General features: G+C 47.2%; 1 protein-coding gene across 6 annotated transcripts in view; it reads right to left on the reverse strand.

The window, feature by feature from the left end:
- Nucleotides 1–24,430, reverse strand: part of LOC110388460 (acid-sensing ion channel 2) — a 65,983-nt gene that overhangs the window by 35,291 nt on the left and 6,262 nt on the right. For all 6 annotated transcript variants that reach the window (XM_021377760.1, XM_021377764.1, XM_021377759.1 and 3 more), the window contains one exon: nucleotides 1,941–2,091. In XM_021377760.1, the coding sequence (XP_021233435.1) occupies nucleotides 1,941–2,064 (124 nt within the window). In that variant the 5' untranslated portion in view covers nucleotides 2,065–2,091. The remainder of the gene's footprint in view (nucleotides 1–1,940; nucleotides 2,092–24,430) is intronic.

Genomic DNA, 24,430 nt, shown 5'->3' on the forward strand with positions numbered 1-24,430 from the left:
CCTCATCCCTACCTATGGCTATAGCACTTCAGTACACAGATTCCATTCCACACCCATCCTTATCCCTCTCCTTGGTAAGGGCTGCTGCCCACTGCCATGAGCTGAATGTCCTTGACAATGCTTTCCACTGGAGAGCCAAGTTTGCAAGGTCCCAGCGGTAGCAGCTGAAGAGATTTAATTCCAAACACATTTACGTTATTATGCAAATATTTGGAAATCATCAACTCTTTCACTTACCTGCTAAGAGCTGAGTTAAGTGTTTCCATGGGAACAGCAACTATTAACCACTATAGTTAATATTTTTATTCTGGTGGTGTCCAGAGAGCCCAATGAAGATTGAAGACAGCTTGTACAAGGTGCTGTATGAATGCGGAGGATGAAAAAGTCCCTTGTTAAAAGGCAAAGATTATGTTTTACGAGCTTCAATGACAAGAACCAGTTCCACCTGGACCTGTAATAACATGGCCAAATGGGCTTGCAACAAGTCCAGGAGCTTCGCCCACAGCATTTAATTAAACGAAGAGCCATATTTATATTACTTTGAATCCTACTGCATTTTGTGGTCAGGTATTGACTTGAATTGATAATCCAACTCAATCCAGCACCTGCAACGCCAATCCAGTTCAAAGGACATGAGGATCTTCCCCAAGCCTCTGGTCTTCAGCTGAGTACAAATTTATGTTAAATATGTGTGAGAGCAGCAGTGGGGCAGGACATCATCGGGGTGTCTTGTCATTGGGGTACCTTGCCCTCGTCCATATGCGATCAAAAGTCAAGGATGTACTCAAGAGACCTTAAATGCCATAAGATTTTTGGAACAAAAAATGAATACACTTGTGTGGGTTTATTTTTTCCCCTTCAGACTTCAAGTCTGCAACCACAGCCAGATTGCAAGCACCACTGCTTGAACTTCCCTGACAAGAGCAACCAGAGCAAAAACTATCACCCCTGCCAACCTCAGGATGATAGAGATGCTTTCAGATTGTGGAGGAACCAAGCTGGAAACATCCCCACCACCACAGGCTCTCCTGTGGGCTTCTCTCATTCCTTTATCCTCCCAGTTTCTTTCTCCACTTGCATTTCTCTTTCTTTTCTTCACCTTCTGTGCATTGGCAGTCCACTCTACCCAGCTGGGACTAAGCCACCTTTCCCAGCACTGCAGCATCAGGAAAGCACAGCCCTAAAGGCAGCTACCAAAAGCAACCCTGAAGCAAGCACAGGGTCTGTGTCACCTTGGAAGCTTCAGAGGGGTCCAAAAACCCAACAAGGCTGAAGACAGAGAGCTCATGGTGCTTCTCCAAGCCTGCCACGTCCACGAGCCATTAATGCAGTTGTCTCCTGCCCCAAGGCAGTCAGTCTGTGAGCAACAAAGCGTCACAGGTGGGAGATGTACTTCATCTTCCCGATGTCTGTGAACCTGTTTTGCCTTCAAAAGGACAAGCATTCAGACACATGCAACGAGTCAGAAACAAATCTCCAAATCACCATCTCCACACAGGGCAGAGCAACTGACTTTCAGCGTGAGCTGCAAACTGGAAGGCAACGTCCATGCTACAAAAGACTGTGCAATTGCAAATTGGGTCTGTGGGAACCTGTTTAAATCCTAAGAATCAAACACCACACAGATGAATTTTAAGTTTTGAATGAATGTAGCCGGCTCTCAGAAGGAGACTGAAAAGTGCTCAGAGGAAGACCTGCAACAGCACACAGTCCCTTGGTGCATACATGCAGCAGTAACTCACACAAAGGCAACAAAACTCTCAAAATGTCAAAGAGGAAACCACAGAACCTGAAGATCCACCTTGAATGTGGCTGCTCAAAAACACCTTTCTAGAAGTGAGGAACATTGGCTGAGGAGGATGGGATGGGACGATCTCTCCAAAAATAAAACCAAGAAAACATTACATTCATATTTGCAGGAAGAAAAAGGTCTTTCTTACCTGTTTCTCCCCATATTGGCAAATATTCATCCTGCTGGATGTCTAGCATGATTTCCAGTCCATTGCCTGTCCCACCCTTAACCGTGGTAAGAAGAGGCCGTCCTTCTTCTCCTGAGTTAAACATGTAGCATTTCCCATACTTCGTAAACACCTGTGAGGAGAAAAGAGAGAAAGTGCCATGTAACAAATGCTTCTTTGCACCTGAATAGAGGTAGAGTGGTGAGAAATACCCATGTGTTGCAGCTCAAAGGGAAACGTCTGCAGATAAATCTAATCTGGTTTAATAATTCAGCATATTGCGTACTCCTTACAGAAAATAAAAGACAGAGAAAAGGGAAGGAACGGTGTTTTAGAGCAGTGAACAAATGTCTTTAGCAGCTCGCCTGATCCACACCGTGTTCACTCTCCAAGAAACACAGGTACAAGCTGTACTTGAGCTTGTACTGAAACTCACTGCAATGCTCTCATTGTGCATTGGCACTGGAGCCCACTGTACTGTAAAGTCATAGAATCATAGAACAACAGCAGGGTTGGGTTGGAAGGGACCTTAAGGATCGCAGAACCATGGAATCGTGGCATGGTTGAGTTGCAAGTGACCTTAAGGATCACAGAATCATGGAATCACAGCATGGTTGGGTTGGAAGGGACCTTAATGATCGTAGAACCATAGAGTCACAGCATGGTTGAGTTGGAAGGGAGCTTAATGCCCATCTAGTTCCAAGCCTAGCCATAGGCTGGGTGCCCCCCACCAGTTCGGGCTGCCAAGGTTCCCATTCATGGCCTTGGGCACCTCTAGGGATAGGGTACCACAACTTCAAATAGCAAATATCCACCAGAATAGTATTGCAAGCTCTTGCCTTTCTGGATCCACTCATCTCCCAGAGCTTGTTCCTGGCTTGTCTGGAGATATGAGGGACATCAAAACATCTGGGTCATGCTCTGACAGTGATAGGACTTTAAGGTTCCTTACAACCCAACGACTCCGTGTTTCTACGATTCTAACAGGGAGCATGAAGCGCCTCGAGTTGCTCTTTGTGGTCACAGAGAATCCGTCTTGGCAATCAGTAAGCAACTGGCAAACGACACTAATGAATATTCAGAGCGAAGGGAGCACAAGAACTGGCTGCAGTCCCACCGGCAGCCTCGGCACAAATCGCCAGGCGCTAACACGTTTGCTGAGATCACACGACCCTGAGATGATTCATAAAGCAACACAAAAGCCAGAGTCATCAGCAATTTATTCCCATCAAATATTGACATTATATTATAAAGCACGGCATCAGGGAACCAGGTGAAAAAAGGAAGAAAAGAATATTCTGGGGCAGGAAATCATATTCGAGTTAAGAACCTCCCATCAGTGCAAAAGGGACGCAGAGCATACAAAGCGTTTGCAGGAAAAATGATGTCCTTTTAAAAAAGATTTTATCCAAGTGAAAATCCCCTTTTAATACTTGACTGACCTATTAAACCGTTCAGGCTGGAAAGATAATCTGAACAACAGTAAGCCTGTGTTAGCAGCCAGTGCCTGTAGATGGGTTTTCCAGATAGGCTTTGAAGGCAAAAGTCAAAAATGTCTAATTAGGATAGTTTAAAATGCAGCAAGAAGAGAACCTACATTAGTGAAAATCACGGGAAAACTAGTAAGCTTATATATAAAGCAACAGCACGCAGTAAATGCCAACTAAGGATTTAGATGCTGATGCACCCAGTGCAGCCTTTAGCCAAATAAATCCAGGCAATTTTATAGAGCGTTTTACATTGCCCTTTGCAGCTGTAAAACTTCAAGTGTAAAACCTCCACTTAGGACATTTTTATCCAGTAAAGAAGTGACGGGGGTCCGAGGCTCACTTTGGGTGCACTTCTGGGACCCCCCCGCCCCACATAAAACTCAATCAAACAGTGAGCTGCAAAGGGAGGGACCTCCTCTCCACCCTCAGCAAGGGACCACCAAAGGCTGATGGCAATGGCCACCAGTCTGCCTACCACAGCCTTAGCAGATATTGTCTTGCAGAGCAGGAGAAGATGAGAAACAGCGAGCCCAGGGGACAACCTTACCTCTGCCATCTATGTCCTCCCTGGGACTCTGCAAGGAAATGTTTTCCCGGGAAGCCCGATTATTTTCTGCTGCTCTTTAGGGCCATCATCAAGCATCAAACCCAATGAAGGATCCTGGTGTGCACCTGCTCTCCCACCTCTGCAAATCAGGCAGTTACGTGTGGTTTTGTACGGCCAAAGAGTGCACAGGGAAGTGACTGTAATATGGAGAACCCACCCCAATAAGGAATCACGCATCTCTGCTGAAGGCCTAGAATGTGAAAATCTTAGGGTCACCACCAGGCTTAGCAGCTAAGCAAAGAGCTGGTGCTCAGGAAGACACCAGTGAGGGATACATCAGCAAACAGCATGAACCAGGAGATGAACAGAGCAGAAGAACTGGAGAGGAGGAGCTGATGCTGAGACTTTACTCCTTTGGAACGGGTGCCCATGTTGGGCTGCAGTATGTCTTCTCACTACATTTCCTCCCCAAGGAGCAGACAGCTCCTCAATGCAAAGCAAACCATGGTAAGTGGGGACAGCTGGGAGATTTGCTCCCACAGCTCCCTCCTGATCCAACTAAACCCCACAAAGATGCCTCCACTGGGGAGCTGGGCTGGCTCCTGCTGCTCCCACTGTTGACATCCAGCAGCCATCACTGGGAGAGCACCGCAGAGAACTGAAAATCAGAGAGGACAAAGTGAGAATGGAGAAATGAGAGCCTTTCCCTGCAGGTTAAGGTACCCGCAGGGAAAGGCAGCCCTAAGCCATGGTTGCCATGCCCAAGCACCGGCAGTGTGTTGAACCTCAGCTTGAAGACATCAGCGCTGGTTTCTGAGCAATGAAGGCCTCGAGGCCAACAGCTCTCATTGGGAGGGAACTGTGGAGAGCAGCAGACATTAAACAGAGCCTCCGAGGGTTTATTTTCCTCTGTGGCACAGCTCTGATTGATGTCCATACCCCGCTGCTGGCTCCCGCTTTCCACCATCCGTACCACAAGGCCTTCCATCTTTCCCTAAGCAGCTATAAAACTCTATTTATAATAGCATTTTAAAAAGCATTGCCAAGTTCCAAAACCCATGCACATTCATTTCAATTCACATTCAGCGGGGCTGTGCTGTTCCCGACCTTCTCACTTCTGCCATGAATGATTGTTCAGGAAGATAAAGCTTTCTCAGTACATTTCCTCAGTTTCGGGATCTTTTGGGCTCCCTGATAACAAGGCATGGGTTTGGGAGGAGTCAGACCATTATCAAATCATCAAGATAAAAGGAGGGAGCTGTTTGGAAAGGGTAACACCAGTGTTCACTCGTTGCCGTGGTACATCTGAGATGTTGAACATGAGGCAAACCAGAATGATTTAACCTTGGTGTATTTGTCTTAGGGGAAAGCAGCGGTGCTTGCTGTTATTAATGTTTCAGCTGAAAATGAAAAGGAAGCCCAGCACAAACCGGGGAAAAAACACAGACCTGTGCTTTGAGAGTTATCTCTGAAAGCACCAAATTTTCCCGTTGATGGATCGCTTTGGCTTTTGGCAGCTCCTCTGCACCCATGCAAGTGCAAAGGCAAACGCAGTTGATTTGAGCAGCATAAGGATCCCTTCCTCGTGCTGACACATCAAAGGAGAAAACCTTATCTCTTGTGGAATTAAAAGGCAGAGCATGGACAACTCAAACTCACTCCATGTACAACAAAGAAGATGCAATCAAGAGCTCAGAGGCACAAATATATATCCTGCTGCGTGTCAAACCAACAGTCCAGAAAGGACTCATAACCAAAATGCAAGCAAGCCTGACCGGAGTAATAGAGAAAAAGGTATTTCACAGTTTATAATCAGCACAGACAGGACAAGCATATCTGCTGATAAATTATCCTTTCAATATGGAGCAAAATGATGGTAAAAGCAAGTAATTTGAAGTCTGTAAATTACTTTTCTACATCAGACAAAGATGCAGCCAAGAGCTCACTGACAAGGCAAGATGTTATTTGTTAGATTAAGGCACTAACCACCGAAAGGAGGGCAAATTAGCATCCTTCACAACCATTTTCTCTGCAATTGTGGGACACAAAGATCTAGGGACACAAAGATTAAGAGACTTATCTTCTCAAATCACATCCAACAGCACAAAAGACAACACAGAGGAAAGAAAAACCAAGGGACTGTCCATACAGGTCCAGGAGAGCAGGAGTATCAAACTGAATGGGGAGCATGGAGATGGGTTTGAGCAGGAACCTACAAGAGACGGTGGAAAAGATCATGTTTAGGAGGAAAGACGGCTTTATTTCTGAGCTTTTGGTCCATGCACACAGCACAGCTCTCTTGTGGCACCCTCCGAGCCACATCAGCATCTCAGTGGAGGTGTGAGGAACAGCACAGCCCAGCTGGCTCTGTGAAGGTGCCTTGCAATGGTCCATTTCTTCACACTCTGGCAGGAGGCTGCAGTATGTTATTTAAAATGAAACAGTGTGGCTGCAAAGAGCAAATTGCAAGGAAGTGCGAGTTTCTGAAGTGTCACATCCCAAAGGGACCTCCTTCCAAAGGAAAGACTGCAGTGACAGCTTGGTATGGAAATAACTTCCACCTAGTGGACAGAAGACTTCATCTCCCTTCAAGTCTTAAGTGCAGAAGGACTGAACGAATCAAATCCCTGTCCTGAGCAGGGACAACATTTTCGCTAGGAAAAAGAAAATTAAACGAGGTCCTTAAAACTGCCCTAAATTTCACTTGGAAGGTGAAAAATAGCAAATACCAAAAGAGGAAGCAGACAGATAGGTGAAATGGGCAAATTTGGTCCACTGTGCACAGATGTCACTCAGCAAACAGATGAAAGCCACAAGGACAAGGCAACATCCAGCCTCAGCATCCACTGAGCCCAGTGCCCCTTCCCAGAGCAGGACACAGAACCCCAAGGGATCCGGATGAGAAAACCATTGGGTCTTGTCCAACTCCCTGCTCCAGCAGGGTCACCTGGAGCAGGTTGCCTAGGACCACATCCAGATGGCTTGTGAACCTCTATAAGGACAGAGATGGAAGAGGGAACCTCACCATCAAAGAGTGTGAAAGGCATGGTGCTGTGCCTGACCAAGAGGCCGAAGTCCAGCCCAGAAAGCATCGTAAGGTCTCAAGTGATGAACTGCATGCACCTTTGGGTACCTTGGGGTCCTCCGTGCTCCATCAATACGTTGGAAAAGACCAATGAAATCATACAGTCCAATTCCAACCCATCCCACCATGCCCACTAACCATATCCCTCAGTGCCACATCTCCACGTTCCTTGAACCCCACCCGGGACGGTGACTCCCCCACCTCCCTGGGAAGCTGTGCCAATGCATTACCACTCTTTTGAAGAATACATTTTTCCTAACATTCCACCTGACCCTCCTCTGGCAACTTAAGGCCGTTACCTCTTGTCTTTGGTGGTGTCTCCAAGGATGTGCTTCGGGGCACCTCAACTCCCATGCCAAAAGCATGGCCCTACAGCTGCGCACAGCACCAGGACACAGCAGGAAAACACAAGCTTGCACCATTCCAGCCCCCCAGCAAACTGTGCTCTAAAATTGGGCTTTACAGCAACGTCTCTTGCTGCGTCTCAGAGACCTGCAGTGAAACCTACAGGTCCTGAAGATGCCAAGAGGGCAAGGGACGCATGAGCCTCATTTCAGCTGGGGACACATTTCAGCACCATCTTCACTGGGGGGAATGATGCATCTCAGGCTTATAAAAGCTCTGGGGGAACACAAAAAAAACCCTCAGAAGCACATATTCAGAAGATGATTTAGTCGGTCAACCACAAGGCGCAGCTCAAAGGTTAACACAAACTAGGAGGGGGATAAAAATAATTAAATATTTTGGCCTCGTCTCCCCTTCTAAGAGCAGACGTGGATTTCTCTTTAAATCTGTGTTTGCTTTGTATTATCAGAAAGCTGGCAGAGAAGTATGTCAGACAAGCAAAAATACCACCCATCCTTCGCGGTGTCAGGCTTAATCTCGCAGCAGCGAAGAGTGATGGGGACGGAGCTCTGGCAAGCAGCGCCATTGAAGTTGTCAGCGACGTGTTTACAAGGACAGGGTTTTCCTTTCGGCCTCCAAGACAGCGACATCCCAGCGGGGCTGTCAAGCAGCTCTGCCAGGCGAGGCAGGGAGATGCGTTGTGGAAATGGGTTCGATGTCTGCCCACACCCCTCTGGGCGCTGCTCCCATCCAGCTGCACAGGAGCAGCAGGGATGTCAGCTCTGCTCTTCCACAAGGCTGCTGTTTTTAAAGAAGAAGTTATTGAAGTCCTAGATACTGCCTGAGGCTATGATGGTCTTGTGCAGGCATTAGTGCTATTCCTTTTACAAACTAGGAGCCGGCATCCCAAATGTAGTAGTAGCTGACAAGCCACTCTACAACATGTAACACTCCTAATGCAAAGATCTCTGCTTTCAAAACCAGTTTTTGCTACTGGGCAGGACCAGCTCTTTAAAATTTATTTTATAAGATGGCATTACATGTTATCCAGTGGATGGCAGTTCATACCCCCATGTTCTACCCTTCAAGAACAGTTAAACAGAGGCATGGCAGGCTGGCACATTGCATCCACTAAGAGATATTGCCATTTCCTTCATATTTGTGCAATCAGCCTCTCCCTGTAATAGCATATTGGTGCAAGCATTTGTTCGAATGGTGAGTACTTATGGAGGGTCCTTATAGCTGGCATAAATCACCTCAACAGCAATCACTGCAATTTAGCACTAGTTGAGTGGATATTTAAAAAGAAATATAGCGCTGTAATAAACTATAATGGTGAAGCTCCAAATATTTGAGAATTATGCTGGTCCATAAACTGAGCAAACTGTTACCCTCTCTCTGATCCCCATCAAGCCCTGATTACTTCCACCCTAACAAACCAAAGCACAACAATGCGAGAGGAGCTATGTCCCACCAGACTGTAATTTGTCAGAAGTAGAGAACAACATTTGCATGCTTCCAGAAAGGTTCATCTCCCACATGAGCACCAATCAGACCACGAATCTCTCTTAAATACCATTTTCTGAGATCCATTTTGTTAACAATATCCAGGGGTCCCCCCTGCACAGCGCTAGGAATTCAGCTCTGTTTTAAAAGACCGCAGTATTATTTGATTTCTACTTTAAAAAATAAAATAAAATATTCACATCTTATGAAAATCAATGCCTCAGCACAGCCACGGGGCCATCAGTGTGCAGGAATGTGTGGGTGAATCGAGGTCAGCAGCCTGAGACATGCCAGACTGGGATGGTGATAGCGTTGGAATCGGGTTGAGCGAGGTGAGACAACAGGAAAAACCTGGCTGATGCCCTCGGGAACCAGCAGATGGTGTGGAAAGAGGAGAAAAGCGGATGCCTCGGTGTGCCCACTCCTCACTGGGAGCACCATCTTAGCAGTGCTGTCCGTTCCTGTACCAGCAGCTCAGTGCTGGGAGCCCTGGGGTCTTATAGCAGGTGCCAGCAGATGGCTTGAAGGCCAGGATTCATTTGGATAATAATTGCAATCTGTCTTCCTAATTTCTCCCCACTGATTCATTTAATGAATTGTTCTTTGTTACCCTTGCTGAACTCCCTCCTGAGCTGCAGCAAAACTCACAGTATGGAAGCAGCTGCAGCTCCAGGATTGAAGTGCAGCTATCACCGACGGCAATCATAGAACAACAGCATGGTTGAGTTGGAAGTGACCTTAAAGATCACAGAACCAAGGAATCACGGCACAGTTGGGTTGGGAGGGACCTTAAAGATTGCAGAAACATAGAATCATGGCATGGTTAGGCTGGGAGGGACCTTAAAGATCACAGAACCATGGAATCACGGCATGGTTGGGTTGGAAGGGACATTAAGGATCACCCAGTTATAACTCCTGTCTGCAAAGCGCATGGAAGGGAAAGCATCAGCCACATGAAAAGGACAAAAAGCTCCAAATGCTGCCAGTGGGACTGCTTCATATCATGCCTCTTCTGAAGAAAAAGCAGAAACCACTTCCTTGTCCCCAGGCAAAGGAGATAAGCACTAAACGCCGGACTGAAAACAGCATTTCTCTGTACCATTGAAGCTTGAAGCCCCGGGAGGCATCTACCACTTAGAGCCCCGAGTATTTACAACTTCTGCCTGAAGTGAAGTATCTGGGCCATGAGGAAAAGCAAAGTATCCCCATCCGGGGCTGAGATAAGCATAAAGACCCTCCATGGCCTCATAGCTCTATGCCCCACACACTTGGTGCACACCAGGCACCGAGGGACCAGCACCGTAGGTTTTTGCTGGCCTACAATCAAGTTGTAACTCAGAGCACGACTGTTCAGGATCTCAAATTTCCTCTACAGTCAATTGAGAAAGATGTTTCCGTCACGCAATCCCAAGCACTTTAGTTAGCAATCCTCAAAAGTTAGCACAACCACTCTTTTTCTGTCCCTTGTGATGGCTGCATTATTCAGAAGAGCAAACTTCGGAGTGGCTGTACGCATGGTGTGCTTTTTTCCACACTCATTGGCTGCATGTAGACCTACTGGCAATGCCCCAGTGCTCTGCAGTACAGATAAACACAGTGAGCAAAGTCATTCTCCATCACTCGTGCATGCAAAACCGTTCCCTATCACTCACAGAAGCAAAGCAACTCCCATCGCTCACGTATAGTGATGAGCAGGATGGGCAGCCCTTGTGTCTCGCCTGCCATGGGAAAACATAGCACATGGATCAGTAGAACAGGGTTATGGGAGCGAGCTGAATCAGGACGGTAATTAGGCAAAATGTGATTGCTTTCAACGTGCAATCAATGCAAGTGCAACATCCATGGCCATCACCACATCTTCTAGGGTAAATGGCACACGTATTGGTGCAGATAGACAGAGGGTGAGATTAAGTTTGTTTTAAGCCTACGGTTGACCATGGGCAAGATTCACTGCACCCAAACATCTACTTCCCAGGGACGGATCTGTTGATCTAAACTGTGCAGGACAATGCAGAGAGGCACAGCACTGCACAGCCACTTGCTGCTAGAAAGATATTCAAAATCCCATGCTTGAAACCCAGAGCGAAATTTATTGCAAAAAGAAAAATGAGTAACCACCGCTCCTCTTTGCTGTCTGTAGGAAGCCAAATTCTTCTGTTCCTCGTACAAGTCAAATCTTTCTGCTCTGAAGTTCTAAGGAGTTTGACAGAGCCAATACAACCAGGGATGCATTGCTGCATGAGCACCATCGCTTAAAAAACTCCACAGCAAATGAATTTTATTTTCTATTCCATATCCTCCACCCTCACCCAACATCCCCAGAGCAGGCACTCTGTAAGCATCCTTTGGCACCAGGATTAACCTCATTTAGGCCATTAATTTAAATTACTGCTGAAACAGCTGATTCAGTGAGAGGTTTGATAGCCGCTATTTGTTATTTGCCCAAGCACAGCACTGCACGGGGCCATGCGACCTCTGCTAACCATCGCCAAGGGAATTGATCAAAACCTCAGATCACGTGCATGGAGCAGGAAAAAGAATGCCAGTGATAAAAAGAAGATGCAAAATGCACAGAAAGTGCAAAGGAAGAAAAAAAAAAAGAAAATCAAGCAATGTGATGCATTAGAAGCCCAGGGAAGTGGCTGCCACAGAGCTGCAACTGCAGAAATGGAGAATTTATAAGCATTGCTCCAGAGCCATCCAGCTCCATCCCTGCAGCCGGGCAGGAGGAAGGCAGGGAGACCACTTCATTACAGCCAACACACCGTGTAACAGTGCACAAGGGACCAGGCAGCTTGCTCTGCATCCATCCTTACCGACAACACGCGGATATTTATGGCACATCCCTCCATGGAGTCTATTTATGGTCACTTGCTACCAAAAGGCTTCGGTGTCCGACAGCTAATTCTTTACGGTTTTACAGCAAATCTCACACTCAAGGGGGGACTTAAAGCTCTTTATGGGTACGTACAATTTCCCAGACCAAGGGACGGGAGCAGCAGCACCCAAATACACACTTCCCAGCCCACAGTGCTGGGCTGCCCCAACGAGCCCAAGGGCTCCATGCTGGTTATCACGCACAACAATTTGGTGTGCTCTGACTTATCAAATGCAGTTTAGGGGTCCAACATAAACATCCTGCAGCAAGCATCTGGGTAGGTTTTGTCCTCATGGAGCTTTTTCAGTTATTTCCAAGATGATGGATGGGATGACCTTTTACATTTAAAAGCTGCACTTTTATTCCCTTAATTATTGTAAAACCTATCCCAATTATGACTCGCCAGTTCTGTGCTACGTTTGAGACACAAACCTGACAGCCCGAACCAGAGACAGACCCTGAACCATAGAAGTAAGAACAAATGGGACATGGTTGGTGGGCATGGTTTAGTGGGCATAGTGGTGATGGGTCAGTGGTTGGACTGGGTGGTCTTAGAGGTCTTTTGCAGCCTTAATGGTTCTATGATTCTATGAGATGCAAACACATCTTCACTTGCTGCTCACCAGCACTCAGTCTCTGGAATATCTTTGAGACAGTGCTCTGGAACCTTGAGCTGAGCACAAGGAGTACTGAAGCCAATGAGGTTGGTCCCAGTGCTCTGAGCTTGTAGTAACCTCTAGAAATATTCTTAACCTGGGCAAGGAAATGACTTGGTTCATGGTATGAACGATGTGGTATCGAGTACCAAACCTGCAGCACCATTCATTCCCTGTGCTGCACACCAACTGGCATCCAAGTGCCTGCAGGGCCTTCTTGTTTCAATGCAATTTGCTTCACCTTATTGAATTGTACACTGAGAGTAATATCAATCCAGATCCTTTAGGAACACACAGGCTTAACCCACGGTGGCGGTGAATTTTGGAGGCTGACTACAGAAGGCACAAAAGATTATGGCTTTTTGTTTGTTTCAAATTTACCTGCCATTAATTTCATCAGCTGCTGCAGTGTTATCCACGGCAAAAACCCATCAGCCCGTAGAGGCAGAAAATGGCAATAGTGCAAAATTTTAGAGAACTTGCATTCAATATATTGGTATTTTTACACTCAAACATTTCCTGGGATGCCCCTCAGCAGCATCACTTTGGCCTCACTCCAATAAACTGGAGCAGCTTCAGTCCCCAGGACAGCAACCAAAAGTGCTCTGACAAAGCCCAGATGCCACCAATGATGGGAGCATCCATGGAGCCAAACGTAAACGAGCCCAAAAGCACAGTGCAAAGGCTTCCAAATGCAGCTCCATGGAATGACATCTCCACGTCAACCCTCTCTTTGCACTGGCAGCATGCATTGGCTCCTGTCCTCCTAAAGCACAAGAGAAAAGTTTCAACTAGGAGGAAATACCGACAATGGAAAAGCTAGAAAAGGAACAGCCCTCTCAGGGTGCACGATGCCTGGAATTACAGATATCATGGCTCCCTTAACAACTTTCCCCTGGTCTTATTTTATGGTTCGTTTCGCAGGAATAAGCCTACAGTAATCAGGAACAAAATTCAGCTCTAAAAATGTAAAAACCAGCTGTTCCGAAATGTAAGGGCTTTACTTTGTAATTAATTTGACACTAACTACTAAAAGGCCTGGATCTTTAGCACTCATGGGATAAAGATTTTTCTTCTCACCATTCCAAGGAAGGCATCCGAAGCACTTTGCATTCCTGATGACATCCTGCACATCCAGCATACAAATGCAGGCAGGTCTATTTCCTTAGCAGCATCAATAAGAAAGGCTATTTCACAGCTATTTTCAGTGGACTTTCGAGGTATTTTTACATCAAACCCACCAAAAAGGGGATCTGGGGTTGAGCCATGCGATGCTGAGCATCAGCAAGCATAGGGCTGGCAGCTGCAAGGAGCTGATGTGCCACAGGATTTGCAATATTGCTGCAGGTCAGCATGCTGCAAGGTTTGCATTTGCAGTGTCTGGCACTCCTGGGTTGTAAAGCTGCTGCAGCAAGGGGTTTCCTGCAGAAGGAGGTAAAGCAGGGAGCGATGCTTGGCTGCAGAAGAAATGCTTTTGGCAGCAAAATGGGGATGAAAGGAGGGCTCCAAGGGATGTTGCACTTGGAAATAAAGAGCTATCACCCAACCCACACGCCAGACTAATGATGAGGAGTGGAAACTTAAAATGCGACTTCAAGAGAAAACTTCTTAAGAACATTGCACCATTGGCAAACTGAATCCCAGTAAGAGCCCTCCTCTGGGGGGGGCTTGGGGGGGTTTATCCACTTGGGTGAGGCTCATTTTTCCTCTCATTTTCCCTGTTTTTTGGGACTGGGTTGTCTTACTGGGATTCAGTAATGGCAATGTCCATAAGATGTTTTCTCTTGAAGTCACATTTTAAGAATTTCCCATTGCTTACCTAGAGATAATTCTCCATTGAGGCAGCTTCATTAATCTGGCTGTGGGCTGCACCTGCAGCTCGTTCTTCCATCCCAAACCACTTGTTGCTATCACCCTGTGTACTCATGGCCACCTGCAGAACCTCACGGCAAGCTGAGATAAGAGATGTGATGTGGTACCATGCCAAAGGTCTTGCACATGTCCAGGTAGGCAACATCAGTTCTTTTTCCTTTGTCCACCAATGCTGTCACTCCATCACAGAAGGCTGCCAGATTGGTCAGGCACACTCTGCCCTTGGTGAAGCTGCACTGGCTGTCTCAGATCACCTCTATTTCATATGTGCCTGAACATCTCTTCCAGGAGGATCTCAGCAGCTTCATGGGTCTTGGCCAACACGTCATAGAACCATGAAGGTTGGAAAACACCTCCAAGATCACCAACCCCAACCCCACCCCACCATGCCCACCAACCATGTCCCTCAGTGCCACATCTCCACATTCCCTGAACACCTCCAGGGATAGGGACTCCTCCTCCCCCCTTGGGCAGCCTGTGCCAACGCATCACCACTCTTTTGGAGAAGAAATCTGTCCTGCTCCTCTGAGCAGGACTTGGGTCCAGCACCAGCCAGGTCCTGCTAGGTGACGAGCTGCCCCAGGTAATGCACAGGCACACCAACATGAATTGCAAGCACAACATGCTGCTACAGGAACCATTCACCAAGGAGGGCTGAAAGAAAAACAAGAAGGGAAAGGACCGGCTCCAGAGCACAGAGGACAAGTGTCCTGCTCATCGACAACAGCGTGAGCCAAAAGTGACACAGGAAAGAGGGATTCTGAAACCAAATGAGAACTCCCCTTAGTATTCAAGCAGAAGGAAGTGTCTTGTGTCCCCTACTCACGGCCATCTTCAGGGATTGATTATTATTAGCCAATTAAAAGTAAAGCAGCACGAGGTAAGAGCAACCATAGCCATCTGAAATGCTAAAGAAAAGCTTCCCCAGAGCAACACCTCGGGTCACTATTCCCTCCACACCTCGTAATTCTGTTAGGCATTGCACTGTGTTATTTCCCAGACTGCGCGGCCGCCCTGCAAGGCTGCCTTATTTGCAACATATTTTATTACCAGTAAAGCAGGGGCTGACAGCTTGAAAGCTTATTGTTGGTAACGTGATAACAGAGCCGGCGCTGAAGCAAATTACAAATTGCAGAGGCAGCCAGCCGAGCCCACACGAGCAAACCTGAACTGGAAAGCAAGCAGAGCTGAGCCCCTGCCTGCCCCTCTGGCACATGCTGGGACACAGGGAGACTGCAGCTCAAGCAGGGGGTGAAGCAAGGGCTTCTCTCCCGAAGTCTAAGTTGATCAGTGCATTAAGGCGAGTATCCAGGGAATAAAGTGAAAACCGATGACAGTGCAGATGGATCACGTTTTGCTAGAAGCTGAGGAGGAAGAAAACTCCAGAAGCAAATGCAAATTTTATTCTTCTTCTATTAGCTTCTACAGCACCAAAAGCAGCGGGGTGTGCTGTAGGCAAGTCCACACCTCAGGGACACAATGCACAGCAGCTCCAAACCCATCTCAATCAAGCAGCTGAACTGACTGATGCTTGGAAGTGAAGCATGCAATTTAAATTAACACAGGACACAATAACGATGTTTGCTTCTCCACGATTTCTGTCTTTCTTTTTTTCAACACTGCTTTTTAACTAAGGATGGGGAAACTAACAGCAAGACCTCAGCTCAGGGGGGACTCAGGCTCCAGTTTCTGCCACAAAGCAATGCAAGGCAAGCTAAACGCAAGCAGAGAACAACACAGAGAGCTCCACTTGGAGAGAACCAATCAGACAACAACCAGCAGCAGAGCGGATGGGGACGGCGAGGGGACATCGGACATCAGCCTCTCTGGTGCAACCTGCAGAGCGCATGCAGAAAACTGCCACATGCCATAAAAGCAACATGATTTCTCAAGCCTTGCTTTTCAAGAGCGTGTCGGGCTGGTTTGGAGCAGTATTTTATCCCTCTGCTTTGTCAGCTAGGGCTGGAGGATCAGTGATGGTTTGATTGGTCCAAAAAACATACACCCCATCCCATCCCATCCCATCCCATCCCATCCCATCCCATCCCATCCCATCCCATCCCATCCCATCCCATCCCATCCCATCCCATTGCTGGGCTTGCTGCTGGGTTTATCAGTGCTCCGTGACCATCTGCTTTCCAGCAGGCTGCAGGATGATGGCAACACAGGCTGAGATGTTCCAGCATCCACAGCCCTCCTGTAGCTGAGATGGGGCTCCCAGGGGCTCCCTGTTGAAGAAATCTCTGCTGTTGCATTTATGTTACTTGCTTTTCGGTGTGGAAATCTCGTGAGACTTCAAGCAAGCACATCAAGTGTGAAATCCTGCACCTTCATCTCACGCCAAGTTCTGTGATCAATGCCGCTCGGCGCTGCATCGTTTCTGAGGAAGAACGCCAAGTGGTAGGGAAAGGAGATACTTCCACACACAACGAGGGAATAGAGGCTGAGCAGTGCTTTTTTTTAGCACTCCCTTCCCCAAAATCTGCATTTCTGTGGTCGGGGATGTGCAAGTCTCCAGCACCTGCAGCAGTTCCTCTCCCTAAAACTGGCCAACAGCCCCATTCCTCAACCAACAGCTCTTTGCAGAGATGATGCTGTAGGTTGTGTCCTCAGAACAAAACAGCCATCCCATAGGACAGGATTCCCCAAACCATGCAAACCCCCTGAAAACCACAGCTCTCCTGCAGGGCTGGGATCAGACTCCGTGAGGTTTACAGAACTTCCAATTACCTTAAAGGCTTTTCGCTGTCTTTTATGGAAGAAGCAATCCCTTACAACTTGGTGCCCTGCTATTGCATTTCACTTCAATTATTCCACAATTACAGCCTTACTGGGAAAAAAAAAATAAATATCTTAATTATCATTCACCTGTGGATTAATAATCATAATAATTAAAAATGAAGCTACTCATTAGGAGACTTTCTGTCCAGAAAGATTGACTTGGTATTTTCATTTTAATAATGGGAAGCTTGCTGTCAGAGGCCCCCACACACTGCTCCGTGGTGTAGCAATCACACTGCCCATTCTTTGTGACACTGATGAGCTCAGATGGATCCCATTAGCTAATCAGTGTCCATGACCACCTTATCTGGGTCAATGGGTTTTGAGATAAGCACATTGATGTCTAAGGACCTCCAGTTCTTTCAATAATCCTCATGTGCATGCACTGGGTGGGCATAGGATAGATTCAGTGATTTATTGTGTTATGACTAAGAACCACAAGCCTTGAGCACTCGTTGTCCCACATCCCCATACCGTGTAGGTCCCTTGTGGCCACCACTCTGCCCTGCAGCCGGGGGACACACAACACGAACCTCTTCATCCAGACACGAGCAAGAAAACCATAGAATCATAGAATCATTCATGTTGGAAAAGATCTCTAAGATCACTAAGTCCAGCATCAGCCCATCCCCTCCATGCTCATGCTCCGCTTCTATTCCCATTGCCCCTGGCTTGAACTAAGGCCCAACACTGAGTCATGGGGTGGGGACCTCGGAGCCGGACCCTCTGCCAAGGCAACTCTTGGCTTTTGTCCAGAAGCACTGGGAATGAGCCAACCTGCTTTAAAACTCAAATCTCAGCTCCCGTGCTAACCCCATGCACCAGTGAGTTAATGCAGAAAGATAACTAAGAGCACTGGCTCCCTGGCCTCTTGGTTGTTATTCTCTTAGGAAGTGATTTTGGACATCGTGGCCATGCAAGCACCCCAGCAGTTTACTTTTCCTTCTGAGCACAGGGAGTTTATTGTCCATGCAAGGAAAGCTGGGGTGTAACCATGCTCCAACATTCTGTGTATCTGGGGCTTTTTTTGAGATGTAGAAAAGCTTTGCTTACACCCTAATAAAAATCTATTAAAATATAAATAGTATAATACAATTTATAATATAAAACCTTAATAAATCTTAAAGCTTTTATAGGAGATACGTTAAGCGATTGCTTTTGCATTGTATCCACCCCAGTGCCACCCCTAGGCTGTTACATGCCTCATCCCTCTTACCAGCACCTATTAATTCAGATTTATCCCCATTTTGGAAAAGCTCTACTGCTGTGGGAAGGTCTGTGGAACCAAACCACTCTGACTAAAGCAAAACTGGGGGGCAGACAGGATTCCAAAAGGGCACCAACACCACTGTCCCCGTAGGTCTTGACAGCAACGTGAGTCCAAGAACTGACATTCCCCCTTGCAGGTGAGCACATGGCTCCTCTCCACGGCTGCTCAGCCCGCTGACAAATCACCCCTTCAGGCACAGCTGTGATTAATGCTCCAGATGAGCAGGGGAAGCTCCAGGGAAAAGCTTTCTTGCTTTTCCCTGCTCCTCACCTGAGATTTCTCTAAGCAAGGTGACAAGCAGGGCTGCCGATGTTTGGTACACATACTTCTGGGAAACAGTCCCAAAACGAAGCCCTGAGGCTCAGGAACATGGGCACACGGAGCCTTCCTGCTGTCCCACCACCCACACACCAGCAGGAGCCTCTCAGAAGTGCTCTGGTCCGCTCCTCTGAAGGCAGGTCTATTGGGGATGCATCATTTTCCTTCTATTATTTTCCTTGCCAAATTTCAGACACTCATTTAAGCCCCTTAAAGCAGACTCAAGCCCTGTTCTTCTTTCCCGTGGGGAAAAAGAAGTTGTTTTGCTTCTTTCTGAAATCTTTCCCCTCCTCCAAACATAGGAGTGAGCCTACTGCCATCTTCCCCTGGGGCAGCAGCCGGGCAGAGACTCTGAGCCCATTCAAAGCAGCCTTGGGAAGTTGAACCCAACTGACACAAAGACACCTGATGTCACCCTAATCCACCTGAACACGGGTTTAAAAGCCACGAGGCTGTCACCTACCTCCATTTCCCCCTCCTCGTGACCTCAGTCATCTCGCATGATCCCATCTGTGCAGTGACCTTCTGCTGCAGCTCCAGTCACCCCCATCTGCTGCTGCCTGGGTGCCCACAGGACGAGGCTCCTAATCCCAAATCCCTTTTCAATATATGCTAAAAATACAGCAACTACAAGCACTGCCCAAATCTGCTTATATACATAGACCAGTTATGTTCCTGGCAGCAGAAGTGATGCTGTCCTGGGCAGTGCTGGGGAGGTACCACCAACCAACAGCAAAGCCATCTTCATAAGTAATAATTCCATGATGGAAAGGGGCCTTGTTGGTGTGGATGCAAGAGCTTGGATGGAACCAATGGCTGCCTCCAAGGATGCGGGATCATCACCGTTCTCCAGCTGGGGCTTATAGGGTGTGTAAAGGGTCTTTAAAGGATGGTTGGTAGGGAAAGCATTGCTCTAACTCCCTGAAGCCAAAAGCTGGGCATAACCACAACATGAGAAGTGACAGAGCTCATGACATTGCCTGGGGTGGAGATCTAGGTTTTAAAGAGATTGGAGGATGGAAGCAGAATATAAGATACAGGTACAGGATGGCTGAACTCCTCCAAGCAGCTCTTGGTCCCACTCCTGGTGGCAGCATCCCGTTGCTCCATCGTGCACAGCTCCATCAGCCAGCAAAGCAGCGATGGGAATTTAGAGCGATCTGATAAAGTGCATTAACCTCGGAGTGAACCATCCCTTCCAGTCCAGCAACGGCCACTCTTGGCTCTGAATTTTAACTAAACAAGGTTAAAGCCTCTAATTCCGGAGAACCGTCTCGCAGAGAGCTTTAATGCGCTCTAATGAGCTTCTCTGAATCCTAACATAATTCTCCACTTGCGGCATAAACTCAAACACTGAAATCATAATAATGCATGAAATTGCCCTGTGGATGGGAGAGAATATGGTACAAAAAATGAAGCTTATTATTATTATCTTGAGTTGTCAACAGTCCCGGCAAAACACCCGCCAGAAGCAGCCAAAATTCCCACCCCGGGCTGGGAACGCATCAGGTCGGGTCCGCGACATCTCTGCATTTAATCTGCAGTTTAAAAGCACGAGCTGGGCAAGAGGTTGAGTAAATTCATTTCCCTACATGTGATGTGGATCCACGAAGTCTGCCGAGATATATTAATGCCGTAGCTTGTCTTCGGGGTGATTGAAAGCTGCACGGCGAGCCGTCGTGGGAAAACAAGGTGATAGATTTTTGCATGAGTGAAAGATGTGTTTGGGGGAAAAAAAAAAGGAAGAAAAAACAGCAACAAAACTCACTGAGCAAGCAACAACTTCCCACGGGAGAGGGTGAGGAGGGGAGAAGCGAGAATGTCAGGGGATAAGCAATTTTCCACTTCAGCATCTGAGCTCCAAGCTGCAAGAGGAGAGCATTTTGCCCCCGTTCAGGACCCCATGGCTGAAGGAAAGGATTCATTCTCCCACCTGGGAACAAGTTTGGACCTACAGGTCTTACAGGACTGGGAGGTCTCCCTACAGCAGCAAGGCTGAGAGGTGGGTGAGGGCGTTGGGAATTTCTCATCACTGGTTGCTCTCCAAGGAGGGACCTTGAAGAGAATCTGAGACCCACGGCCCAAACGTGTCCACAGCCCTGCAGTGCTGTCTGCATTGGGCTGCAGAACCCCCTGGATGCCAGCAGCTCCCTCAATCCCTTCCTGAACCCAAACCCTGGGCATGGATGCACCAAGAAATGTCACCAGGTATCATCGTATCTAGCCATGCTTCACCTCCCACCCTTGCTCTTTGCCGTGCTGCCTTCAAGACCATTGACAAGGAGTCCATTGAGAAGGAGTTCAACTCAGTGATACTTATGGAACCCTTCCAGCTTGGGATATTCCATGACTCTATGACAATCCCTTCTCTATTCTCGAGCTGCTCTCCTGACCCTCCTTCAGCCCCTCAAGCTCTCTGCTTTACAAACCCCTTACATTCAGCTCCTCGAAATCTCTTAGTAAAGGTGCTATTCCACTTGGTCCCAAAACCACCACAAACCACTGCACTTCTGCACCTCAGTCCCAAAGCCAGCATTCATTTCCCAACCTGACATTGTCATTGCCCTACAGCAGTGTGTCAGCAGCAGATCTGGGACAGCCCGAGGCTTCAGCTGGCAGTTCTCAAGAAATGCTTTAACACGGTTGGTCAAAGCATGCAGGTTCCTCCCACTAAGGAAAATCTGATGCCATCCTGAAAAGAAACCTTCAACAGTAAATAACCCAATTTTCGTGCCACAAACGTGCTCGCCTTCCTATATTCAGCATTGTAGCTGCTGATTCCCTCAGCACCGAGTGTAAATCAGAATTCAAAGGAGAACACCAGAGATGATTAAAGTGTCAGTTTCCAAATGCAAACAACCTCTGGCATCTGCAGCTTTCTGCATCCTCCTCTCTACAGCCTGAAACCTTCCCCAGCATTGCTTGAAAATGAAAGGATTGATTTTTCTCAACCAACTCATGCACCTGCAGCACCTGCACCTGCAGCACCTGCTGGATTCACACTTTCTTGCTGTTTTTTTTCTTTCTGTCTTGCAGCATCGCTGACAGTTCAGACAGATATTTGGTGCTCTAAACCTCCTGTACGTAAGGGAGCCCTCTTACAAATCCCTCATTGGAAATTATCAAGTGTCCAAAGAGAGTTTTTCTCAAACCTCACATTTCTTTCTAATTACAAGGCTGGAGTGTCATTGCAGCCCAATTTCTGGACAAAATTCTAAGAGGTGGTGACTGAGAAAGCAATGAATGAGTGAGGTGTGCTTCTTCCTTTTTTTTTCAGCATTTAATGCAATCAAAAGGTAGTGATGAAGGCAAAAAACAAAACAAAACAAAACAAAAAAACCAACCCAAACCAAAATAACTTTGCATGAGTTATTCAGACTCTCAGTAAGGTGCAAATTGTTTGAACAGGGTTTTGGAGCCTTCAGCAAACCAGAGCATCCCAGCTGGTGGCTGCTCTGGGTTCTTGCAAATGCAAACCCAAGGTTTTGCAAAGACCTGGCTTGGGTTTTCAGGAGGGTGTAAGGCAGCTGGGCTGCAAATTTGGGAATGAGAGGCCAAAGGAAGGGAGAGCTGTCGCATTACAGAGAGATTAAGGCAAATTTCATATTTTAGAAGTTTCTTGGCTCTATGTGAGGGAAGCACCGTGGGTTCCCAGAGGAGAGCATCCCCAGCGCTCCCATTAATCACCTCTTAACGGAAACCAGACAAAATTCTCATCTAATGAGGAGGGCAGAGAGATGATTACCCCCAGGGACAGGAAGGTCTTGTATCATCTTGAAAAGCAACCAGGATGCCCTACAGCTCAATGCTTACCAATCCACTGATGCTGCCAATGGCACAAAGCGAAACACAGATGCCCTCGTGCTTCGCATTGCAAAGATTCACCCTTGTAACATCAACATTTTGGGCTTCAGTGGCCACCTCCATGCACAACAAGACCTTGTGCCAGCCATGCTCAGCACAACAAGCAAGAAATGCAATGCAAAGAAATGCAGAGAGAGCAAAAGTTTTCCTGCAGTTCCATAAAGCCTTACTCTGCCCTAGACTGAGCATATGTGTTATCAAGAAGAACTGCCCCACAGGACTGTTCTACAGCCCCTCTGCAACCTGCAAAGCCCTGCAAGCAGGGGATGGCTTTTGGATGGAGCCAGGTCTTTCTCTGCCTTTGCCATACAGGACAGCATCTTCTTATTGTGGAGCATTATGGCAATTTCTGCAGCAATCCTCCTACAATTCATGAAAACACAAGCAGCTCTGCCCAAGCCACTCCCATTCCCACCTTCTGTTTGTAATGATTCTCCCTTTTCGCTCTCTCCCACTCTTTGAAGCAGAGTCCCCTTTCTGCTCACACCTCCCCATGCAACCACAGCCACGAAACACGACGCACCCAACACTGAAGCAACTCAAGGCGAAACATTTGTGCACTACTGGGGTGCACCAGAGCCTGCAGTTAGCAGGAACCTGCACGTTTTTTTTTTTTTTTTTAATGAACACGAAGTAAATGGCAATTTGCCAAACGCTCATCTCTAATCCCACACGGACACCAGAGATTTCATGGGGTTACTTTATACGGCCAATCATAAAACCTGGCAGTGAAGGAAAGCTCCTTCTTTTCGGCTCACAGAGGAAGGGCAAAATGTTTCAGCACTACGTAGGGTTTTGAGGGGGGCAGCTGCTATTTTTCTTCCTCCTCTTTCTCTTTGCAAAGAGAATTTTCAAAGACGCAACCACACCACGAATGGTTAATCCCAAACCGTACTGTCACCCCCAAATGCAAGATGTCAGCTTGCTGTGCAGGTTTTCACGCTGAATCAAGTTTTGTTTTCTGCTTATTTTTAGCTCAAGCTCAAAGGAGTTGCAAGCTCTTGCAATGCAAAGAGTGAATTCTGCTATCTGCAGCTCAACGTTCTCTTCTCCATCGCACCCCTGTTCTGAGCGTCCCTTCCAACCCAACCATTCTATGGTTCTATGATTCTGTGACCACAGAGGCTAACGAGCTATATTAGCATCGTTAGGACACAATCTCCCCCACTCAACTCAATCTTCAACAAGTCTCTGCCTGAAAACAGCCTCGAAATAAATGTATTTTTTAATGCAGGTGAGGAAAGTCATGATGGTAAACCACAGCCGGACAGGAAACCCGTGATTAATTGAGCCACTTAGCCACGTTCATGTTTGTGTTCGCTGTTCTAAGTACTGATGATTATGTGATGCACAAGCAAATGAAAATTAATAAGTACGCTAGAAACCCACACAGATGCTCTGAAAAAAAAAAAGGCAGAACGGAGCTGCAGCCTTTCAGATGGGACAAAATTCCTTCAATAAAAAATAGAGCTATTTTTCAATGCTGTTCAAGATGATTTAGTAGGAAATCACAACTTCAATAAAGGTCAATAAGCTCAAAGCAGCATCATTTTCTCCCTCTGCACTGAAACCCCCAAAAACTGCAGTGCAGGGCTGGGCTGCTCTTTCTCGCCCACCCCTAACCCTGCAACAGAATGAGCACGTATGCAGAACATCAAGCAATTACCATGGGATGTGATTAATGGGCAACCAGCACCAAGCAGCAGCTCAGCTGCCCTGGGTAGGAAATTACGTTGTGAAAGCAAACGCGGCTCCACGTGTGCCAACCAGCCCAGAACAAAAAACAATAATAATACTGTGTGTGTATTTAGGGCAATGCCCTGAAATCACCTTACATTTAGGATCATGCACGACGGCTCG

This window comes from Numida meleagris, chromosome 26 (assembly GCF_002078875.1).
Source record: "Numida meleagris isolate 19003 breed g44 Domestic line chromosome 26, NumMel1.0, whole genome shotgun sequence".
Classification (NCBI taxonomy): domain Eukaryota; kingdom Metazoa; phylum Chordata; class Aves; order Galliformes; family Numididae; genus Numida; species Numida meleagris.